Here is a 14,945-nt window from a genome sequence, read left to right as displayed (position 1 = left end):
AATGTGTTAGCCTTTAGTAGATGCCCTTTGGTTTCTCCCATCTCTGAAAGACACAACTGGCTCTTCAGCTGCCAGATGCTCCTCACCAGACAGCCACCATCTTTGTCTGTCTGTTATTTGCTGCTGTACGGCATCCCGGGGTGGACATAGACAGGAAAAACTATTTATATAATAAGACCAAGTTCTAACACAAGATACAATTCAAGACTATATTTTGATTAACTTGTGCACAGGAGATAAGCGTCAGAGCACATCGGGTGGATTCTTCGCCTCAGTATTTGTAAAGTTCTGGCTGCAGCCCTAGTTGTCTAGAGGCCTTACTAATTGTGTATAATTGATTACAGCACATGATGTATCTCAACTTTTATTGTGGATAATTCACATGAAGATACTTGCAACACAATGATTTTACCAAAACAGTGTATCATCAGGCATACTGGTGATTCGGAGACTCAGCACAGGGACTGGGCGCAGTGCTTTAGAAGACATACAGTACACATTAGACATGCATCAGAACATCAGCAGGTTTTCAGTCTTCGGTGGTGAAGGTGATAATTGCTTGTGGAAGAGACATCTGATCTTTTCATTTCTTCAGAGCAGCATCCCTCATGGCATGGTACGCTTGCTCATTCTGCTTAAACATCTTCAGCTCCATCTCAGTCTGCCTGCGCATGGACTGAACCATAAAAAAAGCATGAGTGCTTACAGCATGCTATTAACAATATTAGATCATAGTTCATTTTTTTTCACCAAACTTTTTTTAAACACACCTCCAGGTCTCTGGTGATGGCGTGGTTGGGTCCATGGGTGACCATGAGGATGCCGTAGGCCTTGCAGATCAAGCTGTGACCCACCTCTATCTGACCTGCATGCCAGTGGGTGACACCTGCCCGCATGATGGCCATGCCCAACTGGGCATTGTTGGGGTGGTACAACTTCCTGTTTGGGGAGAGAGGGCGGAGACAGAATGTATTGGATCTAGTAAGGGATTATTGCTTTGGAGTAGTATAAACTATTTTTGTGAAACAGGAACATAAAATTAAAATGACTCAATCCTACTCACAAGAGCACCACATGTGAATTAATCCACTACTACAAATAGACCCCGATAAATGCAATAAATAACTGGCCTTAGGGGCCAGAAATTATTATTGCATTTAGTGCGCTTGGGACTGAGTGCCACATACAGGTAAGAAAGACAATATACATCGTGAGTTTTGGTCTCATAATGGGATTTTTTGTGAAAAAAATAATAAGAAGAAGAATCGTTATCCCTATCCAGTGAGTAGAACTGCTGTGTTCTGCTGTTTTTTAGCATTCCGTAGCTTTCCCAGTAATTTGTTGCTTCTGTCCCAACTTACTTGAAACATGTTACTGTCATGAAATTCAGAATAAGATATATACAAAAATCAATTAAGTTGATGATGTAAAACAATAAACCCAAAGTGCGTTTTTCATACAAATTAATGTCCGTTACATTCAAGTATTCGCCAAACAAGTTCACACACGCTGATTAAGTATATCGCTGCCAGATAAAGTCTATCACTGCCAGCAGAGATTGCTCATAATTGTATAATCTCAGCCATGATACCTAGTGTATCAGTGTAATCATGGTTGTATGGAGTTACTGAATCCTTCCAGAACAAAGTACTCGCTCAGCACTCACATGTATCCTTCCACCATCCTGTGTGCGTAGTCTGCAGCCTCAGAGAAACACTGCATGTATGAAAGCACCTCACTAGCAACACTGAGCACGCGCATCTTATACAGGTGAGTGTCAGCCAGGATGTTCTCCTGTTTCTCTAGACACTCATGACACAACTTCAACACCTGAGAGAGGACAGACAAAACACAGGAGAAACATTTGATGGACAGAAGGCGGTGAAGCAGATACAGTGTAAGACAATAAGAGAGAACGTAATAAAGAAAAGCTGAAAGCAATGTTGTGAACCTCATGGTAATCCTTCTCAATCCGGGACCTTTCGATCTTCTCCAGGCACTCTTTACTGAAGGCAGTCACCTCTTTCACTTTATCAGCAGAAGGCTGGGAGGGAGACACAATGGCAGAACAGCTAACAGGAATAAGCAGAATGATAATGAAATAATGAAATGTAAAAAGAATATTGATTTTTCTATGGCTTCTAAAGCAAACTGAAATGCTCCTTTGGTGTACAGCAGAATCATTCCTGTCTTCCCTCCACTCACTTTGTTCCCCGCGCTCTCCATGGCAGCCATCATGAGGTCATCCTTAATGTGCTGGCTACAGTGTTCGCAGGTGCACTCAAAGTAGAAATGCTCCTTTAGCTTCTTCCTGCGGTCAGCAGACACGTTGAGGAAGTCCACGTAGCTGACAGTCAGCTCCTCACCCTCTGGGATTTTCCCCAAAGCTCGCAGCTCGATCCTGGGACAGAAGAGGACAGGGTCTGGTTTTCTGGATCAGATATTACATGATTGAACTATCTGGAAGGAACAAATCCCTGCACTCTTTCAGTGCATGTCAGCTATTAAAACCAGTAGAAGATGAAGACTGGTAAGGTTTAGATGCTCTGTTATGAGTTGAAAAAAAAAAACCCATAGGCAATATAATAAGCAGATGGAGCTTCCAGGTATGACAAGCAAAGCCAATGTGGAACTGCCTTTAACCTGTATTCTTTCTAATTACCAGCAGATGGCAACTCTACTGGTTTCAAGAAGAGATCTGATTGTATGTAAGCCTATGAGAGAATAAGCCTACTTTTCACTTGATTTATTACCTCAGTAAACAGTTTGCTAATGAGTTTATGGTCTCAGTTGCCAGTTTCAAGTCTTCTTTAATACAGCATGATGTTCTTTTTGTAAATTTTGGCTCCACTCAGTAAAATAGGCCATAAAGCAGAGGATGCTTGTGAGTGAATTGCCAACATTGAAGTTGTTCATTGTTTCCTCAGGTTCTCAATTTTTTTTTTTACTGTCAAACCCCATGAACCCCATGTCGCACTATTTCTCAGTCTCCACTAATAACCCCAAGTGACGAGATCATTCCAGGTCATCTCTGCACCCAACGTCCCCCTCAGTGCGCATTAAATAACATCCATGCTAAATGAATCAATTGTTTACTGCACTGTAAACTATGAGTGCTCGTGAAACAAATGATAGGTCAGATTTTGTGTTGTCATACTGTTCAGGTATTAATAGATGCACTGGGTTTTAGGACCACATTTTTCAGCTTTGACAGTATTGTGTGTGTCCGTGTCAGGTAGTTTTTATGAAAGCCTCTGCCACATCATGTGATTGAGGGCTGAACAGCTGTCATACATACCTTCTCTGAGAGTGGAGAGTAGAATTTACAGCTGACTGACTGCAAAAGAAAGTTACAGTGTTAGCTGATTTAAACATTTACACACACACACACATACATGTGAGCTCTGTGTTTTTTTACATATATACTGTATATACACAGAGCTCTCTCATCGTGGTTTTACAGGAGAGGTGGCTTGAATACCTACTTGCCATGATTGAGGATGACAGTGCAGTTGGGCCAGCAGTCATGGTTGACTAGACAAAGGTTAGGAAAAAGACCCACACCAACAGCCTGTAGTCCTCTCTGGTCACTCAGTGTGAATCCATTACACTTGATCTAGACAGACAGGCAGACAGACAGACAGACAGACAGACAGAGTGTAGGCAAGGAAGGAGTGGGTATGGCAGAAACAAAGCACCCAAGTCTATATGTAACTCATCTTGTGCACAGAGAGAGACATTCATTCTTACAATGCCAAAGATATGTGAGATGTCATCAACTGAGTGCTTCTTTCTTCCATAAGACCAGTATCCCTGAAAGCTGTGCACATCAGCCTTGAGCTGCTTGAGGTCTTCTTCGGGCAGGTCAGCCACGTGGTCCACCAGCTGGTCTACTGAGACCAGCTGGCTGTCTGACACAACTCCTGTGTCCTTGTGTATACGCCACATCACACGAGCAGCCAGACTGGACAGGAGACATGGGGACAGAAGAGAGAGAAGTCACTGTCCACTTCAAAATTAGACATTACTCAGTTAGTGTGTCCTAAGATGAATCTTATGCTTATTAAACAAGCACAGTTAATCAATCGTCAATCAGCATCTGTATATATCCTCTGTTTCTAGATCTAATGAATAATTGATTTATTCATCCATGTATAAGACTGACTGACAACTGAGACTACAAGAAATATGTTTCTTGTATGTTGAAAAGACAGTTATTTCCAACAAAATTCTAAGACCATAAGCCTGATATGATGCAGCTCATTATGTACAGAACTGCACTGGCGAAAGGCAAAATAATTACACTATATAGACAAAAGTACTGGGACACACCTCTTTAATACTGAATTCAGGTGTGCATGGGGCTGTTGTTCAGGGGTTGGATTGGGCCCCTGACTTCCAGTGAAGGGAAATCTTAATACCATACCAAGACATTTTGGACAATGCTATACTTCCAACTTTGTGGCAACAGTTTGTTGAAGGCCCTTTTCAGTTCCAGCATGACTGTGCCCCAGTGCACAAAGCAAAGCTCCATAAAGACATGTTGGATGAGTTTGGTCTGGATGAACTTGACTGGCCCACATAGAACACTGACCTCAATGCAATACAACACCTTTGAGATGAACTAGAACAGAGACTGTGAGCCAGGCCTTTTCATCCAACATCAGTGTCTGACCTCACAAATGCTCTACTGCATGAATGGGCAAAAATTCCACAGAAACACTCCAAATCCAAATCTTGTGGAAGGCAAATCTGTCTATATATTTAGAATGCAATGTTACTAAAATTCCTGTCGGTATACTGGTCAGTAGTCCCAATATTTTTTGCTTATATCCTGACTAAAATAATCATCCATAGCAAATATTAAAAATGATATTAACAAATGCAATGAATCAAAGAACCTATCTATCATCTGGCCCAAAGCTGAGACCTGTCCTGATTACCAGGCACGATTGGACCCTAAAGGCTTTATTAGACTACAAAGCATTATAACATATTTAACCAGACCAAACAACATACTGACAAATTTATAATACAAGCTATTTTGGCACTAAAGGAAAGGTAATTAAAGTAAAAATGATTTGTCCTCCTGATGATGAACGTCAGCGGTAGTCTTTCTAAGTTTGGATGTTTCTGTGCACAAGCTGAAATGTAGACCTGATGGTGGAATCACAGTTGAAATTCTTTCATCAGAAGATTCCCTTAGAGTCTAGAGCCAGCAGGTCTGGGATGTTGGGTTTAGGCACGGTGCTACGAGCTAAGTGCTTTTCTCAGCATAGGGATATTAATATTTTTTCCCATTGTAGTAATATATTGACCGCAAAGCGACTGACTGTTATGCCTCAATACCATCTGGAAACAGTTTCACACAACCTTTATTCCATTTGTCACTTCCTCCTAGGTCCATGCAGGGATTACCTTACCGAACATTCTCGCTGGGCACCTTCCCGAGGTTCTTAATGGCTCGACACTCCTGCTTGTGTTCATCCCAGCATGCAGTTTGGCAGGTGCGGTCACAGTAGTGGGCAAACTTACACTGGGCACAGCGGAGCAGTTTGGCCTGTTGTCGGAAACAGCTGTGGCACACCTGAGTGACAACACTGAGAAAGAAACAGAGAAGACATTGTTTAACGTCTCAAAGACTGCAGTGAAAGGTGTTGTCTAAGATTTTAAAAAAGAAAACTCTACGTTCCATTACAAATCAAAACTCAAACAGAATTTGACATAGATAAAGTTCATCTAATTTGGCTGTTTTGGTCTAGCAGGAACACCTTACAATGCATTGCAATATAGTAACAAGAGAGGTGGTCAACCTTTCCAGTAGAATGCGTGGACAAAGTGAAAATTCTAATTTTCAAAAAGGAAGAGTGTTGGAATTGTTAGTTTGTCTGTGTTTTTTGTTGTTTTTTGGTCTTTTTCCCATGTTTTTGTCTGTTCTACCTGTGTGTGTGTGGATGCGTGTGTGTGTGTGTGTGTGTGTGTATGTCAGAGCAGAGCTGGGTGAACTTGTTCTACTTTCCTATCACCATTCCACCTGCACAGCTGCAAGTCATTCTCCAGTCAAACTCAAAGTTTCCCGTGTTTAAACACCCAAACTGCAGCTTCTTTCCCAACTATTGTTTCCAGTTGCAAATCCTGTTTTTCTTGCACCTCAGGTTCACTGCTCTGCCTCCGCCTCACCAACTATCTCCAGCAAACCCTCTGATGTTCCACCCCCTCCCCTGAAAGATCATCTGATTCAGCCTCTTCGAATGTACCTCGCCACCAACCAGACCACACTGCACCTGCTGCAAGGACCTGGCCTCCTCCTTTCCTGAACTCATTGCTCAACTGCTTGGACTCTTTGATATTACAGATGCTCAGATAAGACTTTTGTTGTTACTGGTAAATAAATCTTGGGTTGAACTCATTTCGCAGTGAGGGTGCAGCTTTTGGGTCCACCTTGGTGTACATCACAGGCGTGGTGGGTGTATTAGGTCTGCAGTGCTTAGGTGGGTGGTGTGTGTCAAAAAACATCCACATGATTGCTAAAAGAACAATGCATTGTAAACAGATGATGATTAATTATTCACTGCTCCTGTTCTGCTCCTTTAGCTTCCTTTTTGAAGTAGGAAATGGAAACAGTTTAGTTCAGGTCTAGTACATACTCAAATAATCATACTTAAATTAGTTTTTAACAGAGACCCAAAACCCCCCCCACAAGCAAGCACTTGGTTACAGTGGTGAGGAAAAACTGCCTTTCAGAAGGCAGAAACCTTGGAGCAGACCCCAGGGTGAGAGAGAGAGAGAGAGAGAGAGAGAGAGAGAGAGAGAGAGAGAGAGAGGAGAGGAGAGGAGAGCAAAGGAGACAGAGAGTGGGAGGGAGGGTGGCACACAAACAGAGATGCATGGCAACATCAGTAATAACAGTACTGGAACTATAAGTAATAACAATGATATGTACAGTAACTTCTATAATAACAACATCAATAATAATTAACCAAAAATAAAATACTTAAATGTACAACAAATAAGATGCATAACCAGACTTTGTGCTCCAGCTGTTGTTTTTGGTGCTAGAAAAAGACAAATGAGCATATCTAAGGGAGTTTTTTTTCTTTTCTTTTTTTTTAGAAAATGTTTCTTCACGCTTCCAGCATGGTCAGGTCTTCTGAAATGTCACTGTCATTCTTTAAATTCTAAAGAAATGTTGCTCTTCTCTCTGTGCTCTTTTAACACTAGTAACATAATGTGTCTATCATTAACGGTCTGAAGTCTTGTATTTGGCTCTGAGTTCATTTCGACTCTGAAAAAACCTGATGATGTTAAATTAAGATAATGTAAGAGAGCGAATTCTCCATGAAATGACTCAATTAAACCCTGAAAATCCTTCACACCCTTTCTGGTAGGATGGCTGTCTAATTGCTGAAAGTTGTTCAAGTCTCTTCTCTATTTTGTTTGAAAATTTATATGCTGCTCTCTGGTTTTGGCTACTATGAATTTATATTGACTTGTATGTAATATTTGTTCACTCATTCATCAATACGCTGCACACACTAAACATTCTAAAGAAAATATCACAGTTTAGTTTGTGTGTTCAGCCGTATGGACATCCAGAACACAGCCAGGCTTGCACTGTGTGAGTGAACACACAAGTCTCAGCTGACAGCAGCATGTGTCCATGTGTGTAAACAGTTTATACAGCAAAGTCTCCTCTGCCTGTCCAATGAGACAGTGAACAGACTTGTTAATGTGTTTGATCACTGTTGGAACGGCATGAAGCCATGCAGCTTCTCTCTCTCTCTCTCTCTCTCTCACACACACACACACACACACACACACACACACACACACACTGGCTCCTAAGTCACTAGCAGCTCTTTTTCTCGCTGTGGTTTTGGGCAGCTCCTACAGTACATTAGGCAGATCCTCTCCATGCATGCCTGCTGTGTTGGTCACCTGCAGCGAGCCAACATCCTGCAGCCACTAGCTCTTATATGGCTCAAACACTTTGCTACCAGATCCGTGTCTGGCATTTGAGCACATAGACAAACCAGGCTGCACTCAGCTTTAATATCCACACAACTGTTAACACAAATAGAATACATGTGTTGCAGAATGCCAAACCTGCAGCTGCATTACACCACTGGATTACTTGCTCCAGCTTTGAAAAAGAGGCAAGTTTGCTGAAGACATAAAACTGCATGAGACCAACGTCAAGGTGAGATGTTACACATGAGAACAAAATGAGCTACTGCTACAGTCCTCACCAAGACCAGGAAAGACCACATCAGTCCAGTTCTTTGCACTGTGTGTTTCATTACTGTTATTTCAAAATACCACTGCTGGTTTATAAACCTCTGAATGGTTTAGGGGCCAAAATATATTTTTGATTTGCTCTTACATAATGAACCATGCAGACCTCTCAAGTCTGCTTTCTGTTCCTGGAACCAAAACTAAACATGGACATTCAGTTTGTATGCACCACATATGTGGAACAATTTGCCACAAAGCTTGCCTTTTCATATCTGATATCCTTGTTTTCCTTTTTGATATACAAATAAACTTTTAGCAGCTCTAAAAAACAAAATTTCAACTGTTGCATGAAGCATATAAACAAATTCCAAAAGTCAGACGTATGACCAGTGTCTCAAAGCAGACATAGATAGATATGAATTTACTGCATGAAGAAAGAAGAAAATGACAACAGCTTTCTATTCATACCACCAGTTTCCAACCCCATCAGTCTTAGAGGGTTGCATTCATTTTTAGTTTCAGAAATGAATTTGCTAAATTGTGAGGTGTCATGATCCTTCTGGTCAAGCTCTCCTTGCCCTTGAAAACTGAATCCACAAGTACGTCATGACTGAGTTCACATAACACTTTGACAGCTTTCTCATTGCTGGTGTCATGAGAATTTGGGAATGAAATGATTTCTAGAAATGAGATCATAGGCCACAGTCAAGGTTGAGGAATACACCTGCACTGTGCCAGCCAGATCTTCAAACACATGTCCAGTTAATCTAAATAAACAGAACCACAATGCTCATACCTGTCGAAGACCACAGCAGAGAAACTGGGCTCAGCGAAGACCACTTCTCCAATGCTGAGGTCTTTGGTGGCCCTCAGACCTCGACCTTTCTTCCCTGCATCAAACAGCTCAACACTCTCCATGTTCCCTACAGTCATTGTACTGGCCAGACAAAACACAGAGGAGACAGAGGAAGGAGAAGGTGGATGTGTGGGATGGGCCGAGGGACAAGGGACTAAACAAGTGGCAGGGAGTGGAGAGTTCTCATTAAATTCTCACTGGGTTTCAGGGGCACCCCCACAACCCCCACCCCCACTCCGTTTAGCTCATTCCCTGCTATAGCCAAAAATAAATTTGTTCCCTCTAGGGCTTGTACCACCTCCCCAGAGTGGGAGGGGGCAGTGGGAAATGAGTCGGGCTGTGGAGAGCAAGCAAGGTAATGGAGGTAAAGGTAGTCTGTGAGTGCTGTGGTGGATGTCGTCCCCTTGTTTGGGTTGGTTCCTCCTGTGGTATTTTGGTGCATGGCAGCTGTGGCTGTCTGTCAGAGGCACATGACAGGAAATGGAGCCGCTCAGATTCAGTGGCAGCCTCTCTGATGCATGAATGTATTTATTTTTTTTTAAATGCTTTCGTACAGTACAGTGGAAGTGGTCACAGCCTGTCACTTTCACATAGTCAGCAATTTTTGGTCACTTGGGGGCAGCAGAACACTCTGTAAACACAACACACAACGTAATATAACCGTATAATGTTATATGGCCAACTTGTTAGCAAAGAGTTACCTATATAGAGCAGACATGACCCAACGTTAGCATTTTGTTTAGGTTGTGTTTGTGGGCAACACATTAATGTTAGTCCAATATTCATAATCCCTTTAGCTCCATTTTGGTCTCCACCAACTCCTGAGAAGACTATCTGTCATAGCCAGGCTTTTCCTCAAAATAGGGATACTCGGTGTGTCATTTGATTCTTCTTCTACACAAAAATGACCGATCATGTGCCACTCACTTGAGTTAAGAGTAATAATTCTAAAAATAATTTCGACATAACAAACATTGTTGCTGCAAATAGGGACAGAGAGAAATGCTGGCAGAAAACTGCTGAGGGTGCAAATTCACAAGTTAATATATTTATTTTACCATTGCACTGACAATGCTTCCTTTTCATTTCTAACATGACAACTGCACATTGTACAATTCTTAAACTCTTAAACATTTAAACGTTATACTCAAGAACTGGCTTCAGGTCTGATTGTAAAAACCTTGCCTTTGAACAGACCTCGAAACGATCCATTAATCTCACTTCTCACTTACACCCTTAAGCTAACTGTGTCTGTTTGCTGTTCGTTTGAAACGTCACAATTTAATGTGCTGATGGTCACGATTTTTGCTAAACACACTCATGGTCCACGCTGAATGAAGTCTTTGTCATTCTGATCACCACATGGCCCATGACCCTCAGGACAAATTACACATTTTCACACACATTTTCACACACAGTTTTTTAATTTACTCATTATTTTAGATTAACACTTAAAGGATTTACAGAGGTGAATAAAATAATCAGAAACATTTTATAATTGTAAGCAGCTTTAAAGAAGTACCTGCACCTTCATCATTATTTTTACATATACTGTTCTGGTATGCAAGATTGTCAGATAATAGGCTTCAATGGCATGTACAAAAAGACAAAAAAAAAAACAATAAAAACAAATTCAAAATAGGACTTTGGTAAAATATAAATGTAAAAACATGTAGAGTAATAATTTCTCATCAATATTAATAGAAAAATTAAAAGCCAGGCGTGTGAAAGATCTGAAAAAAGATTGGAACACGTCCACATTTTCTCTTACATATCGAAACACGTATGCACAGCATTAGAGAAACTTTAATCGCTGTAATCAAAGTATTCAGAAAAAACAAAAGCAAAAAGTAAGATATATACATAAGGCACCTTAAAACCACAATGAGAGTTAGAATGTAGGGGAAAACATCAGCATCAAAATGTCAATATCAACTGGTAACATGAGCATACAGTAAACAGTTTAGGGTTAAAACATGATTACAACTATAAGCACCTCATTAAATGAATCCCAAAGTGAGGGCAGATATGACAGAAAATCTACTAAAGAACAACAACGCAGACACAGCAAGTCAGGTTTAGGGTCCCCTCACACCAAACGTAGCACAGTGAAATCTATCTTTTTGAAATTAGTGGTGCTTAGAACCACATGGGGACCTTCTACTGTTAAGACAGCCACAAAAGATCTTTGTGGTTCTTTCTGTTCTCTATGAACTGTGCGACTCCACCTGAGATTTTCTTCACCAAGCTAGCTAGCACGCTAACTGTCAGAGAGCAAAGTTGCTGGCTTAGTCTCTAATAAGACAATGAAAACATTCTAATATTGAGTCCTGTCTATGAACCACTCCTCCTCTGCGAGCCATATTATATCCTGACAGGGGGATGTGAGTGTTGCACAGGAACTGCAATACTGTGCCATTAAAAACAGTGTATTCTGTTTGTCAAGTTTCTATTCATATTAATGTGCCACGTCTTTTTGGCTTTTTGCGAAGCAGGTTTGTGTCCTCTCAACCACAACACTTGCCTCAGGTCAGTGGAAAACAGAGGCATGTGTCTTGTGTAGTCACACTACCAGAGATGGTAGCATATTGTGAATATATTGTGTACATTTGTGTACATGTGTATATTTCTCATACTTCACTGCAGCTTTACGGGCCATAGGGTGAGTGAAATTCCACTCTGGAATGGAATGTTGGGAATGTAAATATTATAATAATATTTTATATATTTCCTATATAACATTCCTTTATACCTATACTTCACATTGTCACAATGTTTAACAATAGTAACCTACAAGCTACAGAGCTAAGACTGATGGTGCAATCTCATCAGTAGAATTTAATGTCAAGGCACACGTCTCAATAATCTGGCCCAGGCCACCTGGCAGCGAGCTGTGTCTAGAGGTCATAGACGTCGATATGAGCTCCTGATGTGTACGTGTCTTCTAGCAGTAACTTCATCAGCTTGGCACAGGATGCCTCACAGGTGAGTAGCCGTCCCTGGGCAAACATGTCTGAAAAAGACTTCCTGAGGCTGGGATCAGCTGTCACAGACCTCGCCGCCATCTGCATGTCTGTGTCGAGTGGCCCTGATTCAGCACAAAGGACAGAAAACACTGGAGTTCAAGACATAACAGTTGGAACAAATAGAACTGAGGCATTCGTCTGCATAGCAGAGAGGACCTGAACACTATTCATTACCGGTTATTGCTTTGCCTTAGTATGCAAAGGCAAATTAAATTATAATGGAATGTAACATTATATTTTGAACTTTTTTTTTAAATACAGAAAACATCTGCTATTTAACAAAAACCAAATAAGACTAAGATTACAATAAAGCTCAAAGTGTTATTTCTAGGGCTACAGTTAACAATTATTTTCAATATTGTGAACATCATTGATTAATCTGCTGCTTATTTTCACAATTAAATTGTTTTGTTTTGTTGAACTAGCAGTCCAAAGACTTCATTTACTATCAAAGACCAAGAAAAGCAGCAAATCCTGACGTTCATGAAATTGGAGTCAGCAGGCGTTCAACAGTTCTTACTGAAAAATGATTCAAACAACTTAGTCAGTTATCACAATGGTTGGCAACAGATTTTCTTTTGATCAATTAACCGACTCAGTTATTTCATCATGTGATCGGCTGTTGGCTGACCACCGATCATATGACTGGCTATGTCCTGTTAGCCCACCAGCAATTTTTTAATCCTTTTTCATTTACCTAATAAATATCTAGTCATAAATGGATTTTTAATTTGATCCTATTTTGAATAAGGTATTCATTTGTAAAATCTTCTGATAATCCTCAATCATACATTTTTAATTTAAATTAAATTCATAAATTGCTTTGTAACCTCCCGCACAGCCCTTACAGATTAACCATTTTCACAACCTCTGAAAGTGTAGAAAAAAAAAAGTGAAAACTGGCATTACTGCTATGCTATGATCCAGCATCAGGACTCCTTTAGTCAGAGCTCACTCAGGTCATCCAATTCAGCTCAGGTTGAATGTAACAAGCTCAAAACGGGCAGTTCCTCACCTGGAGAGTAGTTGAGGACCCGCAGGTCTGGCTCCTCTTCTGCCAGTACCCTGAACATCATCTCTCGGGCAGCCTTGCCGGTGCAGTACAGCACCCAGGAGGGGAAAGGCTGCAGGGCGCACAGGGAGGTGATGTTGACCACAGTCCGTCTCATACCTGGACGCCGTGGAAAAGCCTGCAGGATTCTGGCGGTGAGGCACAGGGAGGAGCTGACATTGAGAGACAGGTAGGAGTCCACCTCGGCCATGTTGGTGAAGCTTTTGGCATAGCGGGACACATCACCGAGAGAGGCTGGGATGAGAGGGAAAGAGGTGTTAGTGGCTTGGGTCTCCATTCTCATACATACTACAGTGTTTCCAGAAGTTCCACGTCAAGAGGAGACAATGAGACTGTGTCATTAAAAGATGGCTTCATTTTCATTCAAATCCTGTTCCTCCAAAGAGCTGGGGCTGACCCTGCTCTAACCAGTCTAACCACGATGGGGTGATAAAAAGGTGCAAAAAAGGTAAGCCCGATTTGTATATTACCAAACAGGGAATTTTAAAAAGGTATGTACAACAAACTGGTGGAAAATAAAGATATATTCTCACTTACTGTGATATATATCTGTGCAAATAATTTTAGTTTGTACAAATTTTGATGTAAAAAATTGCTCTGACAGATTTCCTCATGCACCTCTGTGGTTGTGGTACTCGCAGAAATTGAAAACATCAGAATAAAATAAAATTTTCAAGAAAAATAAAAAATAAAACACTTCTTCGTAGAGTCGGGCTACCGTGTTTCCCTCACAATGTGAGTGGAATAGAAGAGATGAAAACGGAAATATTTCTATTATTAAGCACAGAGGAGTAACTTGACTAAAAGAAGCCTACTTGGTTACATTCATATGCCATCCACACGCTGCGTAAAAATGTACTGCTGTAACGTTCCTGTTGAGCCATGGAACACACACTCACCCTGCTACAGAGCCTAGCACTGCAGAGCTCTCCTTACCGGCGTTGTTGACCAGTATAACATGATCTACATCCTCAGAAAAGACTTCTTTAGATGCTCTGACGACGCTCTCCAGCCCGTCCATCTGACCCAGATCTGCCACCACGCACTCAGCCACGAGGCCGGCTCTACCCGCCTCCGAGTCGGCCAGCTCCGCCTGCAGAGCCCGCAGGTCGTCACCGGTACGAGCCACCAGGACGAGCACCGAGCCCGGCTTCACCAGCCGAGACATCTCCCTCGCTGTGGTCCGGCCAAAGCCTCTGGAGGCCCCGGTGACGATACAAAGCGCTTTGCCCAAGTCTGTACGGTTCAGCTCAGTGGACGACATAGTGACGCGCAGCAGAACCAAAGTGTGTGTTTAACGAGAATGTGGCGGAAGGTTCGGAACAAAACGATCATAAAGTGGCTGTGGACTGTTCTTCTTCATACATTTTACCTGAGTGTCAAATCCTTTCGTTGCTTTGTCGCCATCCCTCGGCTGCACACAAATCCATACGCATCGACATTGGGATAAGGGATTGTGCAGTTCCGCCCCTAAGTAGGTGCTTTATGCAGTGCTGGCCATGTGTGCACAGTGGCCTATCCCACGGTTGTATGTGATGTTAATAGCTCACCAACTATGCAGTGCATGTAAATCAGCAATGTTGATTGGAAGAATGGGAACGGGTCAAATTTGTTGAGGTCCATTAACATCAGTGTGGTAAGGCTTCAGGCCCTGTGCCACTCCCTGCAAAAATTTAAAGTCAGTGTCACTACATGCAGGAAAGCTCCTGTAGCACTCTGTAGAGGTACGAACAACAGTGCTGCTCACACCACAAAG

General features: G+C 41.7%; 2 protein-coding genes across 2 annotated transcripts; both read right to left on the bottom strand.

The window, feature by feature from the left end:
- Positions 1-351: 351 nt before the first annotated feature.
- Positions 352-9,276, bottom strand: LOC124051757 (histone-lysine N-methyltransferase Smyd1-like). The gene is made up of 10 exons (XM_046375411.1): positions 9,032-9,276; positions 5,424-5,600; positions 3,751-3,964; positions 3,486-3,616; positions 3,299-3,337; positions 2,206-2,401; positions 1,952-2,044; positions 1,667-1,830; positions 771-939; positions 352-676 (listed from the first exon to the last, which is right to left on the bottom strand). Exons 1-10 carry the CDS (start codon positions 9,166-9,168, stop codon positions 584-586), a joined length of 1,413 nt encoding a protein of 470 aa, XP_046231367.1. The 5' UTR covers positions 9,169-9,276; the 3' UTR covers positions 352-583.
- A 1,220-nt stretch (positions 9,277-10,496) lies between these two features.
- On the bottom strand, positions 10,497-14,741 carry spra (sepiapterin reductase a). Its single transcript, XM_046375881.1, has 3 exons — positions 14,126-14,741; positions 13,133-13,423; positions 10,497-12,179 (listed from the first exon to the last, which is right to left on the bottom strand). The coding sequence occupies exons 1-3, from the start codon at positions 14,451-14,453 to the stop codon at positions 11,989-11,991; spliced, it is 810 nt and encodes a 269-aa protein (XP_046231837.1). The 5' UTR covers positions 14,454-14,741; the 3' UTR covers positions 10,497-11,988.
- Positions 14,742-14,945: the final 204 nt, after the last annotated feature.

Source organism: Scatophagus argus, chromosome 20 (genome assembly GCF_020382885.2).
Source record: "Scatophagus argus isolate fScaArg1 chromosome 20, fScaArg1.pri, whole genome shotgun sequence".
Classification (NCBI taxonomy): Eukaryota; Metazoa; Chordata; class Actinopteri; family Scatophagidae; genus Scatophagus; species Scatophagus argus.
This window is presented reverse-complemented; position numbering and strand designations above follow the sequence as displayed.

What these genes read in the sequence shown, in the direction of transcription:
- LOC124051757 (XM_046375411.1), bottom strand. Translation starts at nt 9,168, where the DNA reads ATGACTGTAGGGAACATGGAGAGTGTTGAGCTGTTTGATGCAGGGAAG. An exon ending in GTGCCCAGCGAGAATGTTCG is followed by an intron (nt 3,965 to 5,423) that starts GTAAGGTAATCC and finishes TCTCCTGTCCAG; the next exon opens with TCTGGCTGCTCGTGTGATGT. An exon ending in CCATCACCAGAGACCTGGAG is followed by an intron (nt 677 to 770) that starts GTGTGTTTAAAA and finishes TTTATGGTTCAG; the next exon opens with TCCATGCGCAGGCAGACTGA.
- spra (XM_046375881.1), bottom strand. Translation starts at nt 14,453, where the DNA reads ATGTCGTCCACTGAGCTGAACCGTACAGACTTGGGCAAAGCGCTTTGT. An exon ending in TATACTGGTCAACAACGCCG is followed by an intron (nt 13,424 to 14,125) that starts GTAAGGAGAGCT and finishes CTCTCATCCCAG; the next exon opens with CCTCTCTCGGTGATGTGTCC. An exon ending in GGTCCTCAACTACTCTCCAG is followed by an intron (nt 12,180 to 13,132) that starts GTGAGGAACTGC and finishes GTGCTGAATCAG; the next exon opens with GGCCACTCGACACAGACATG.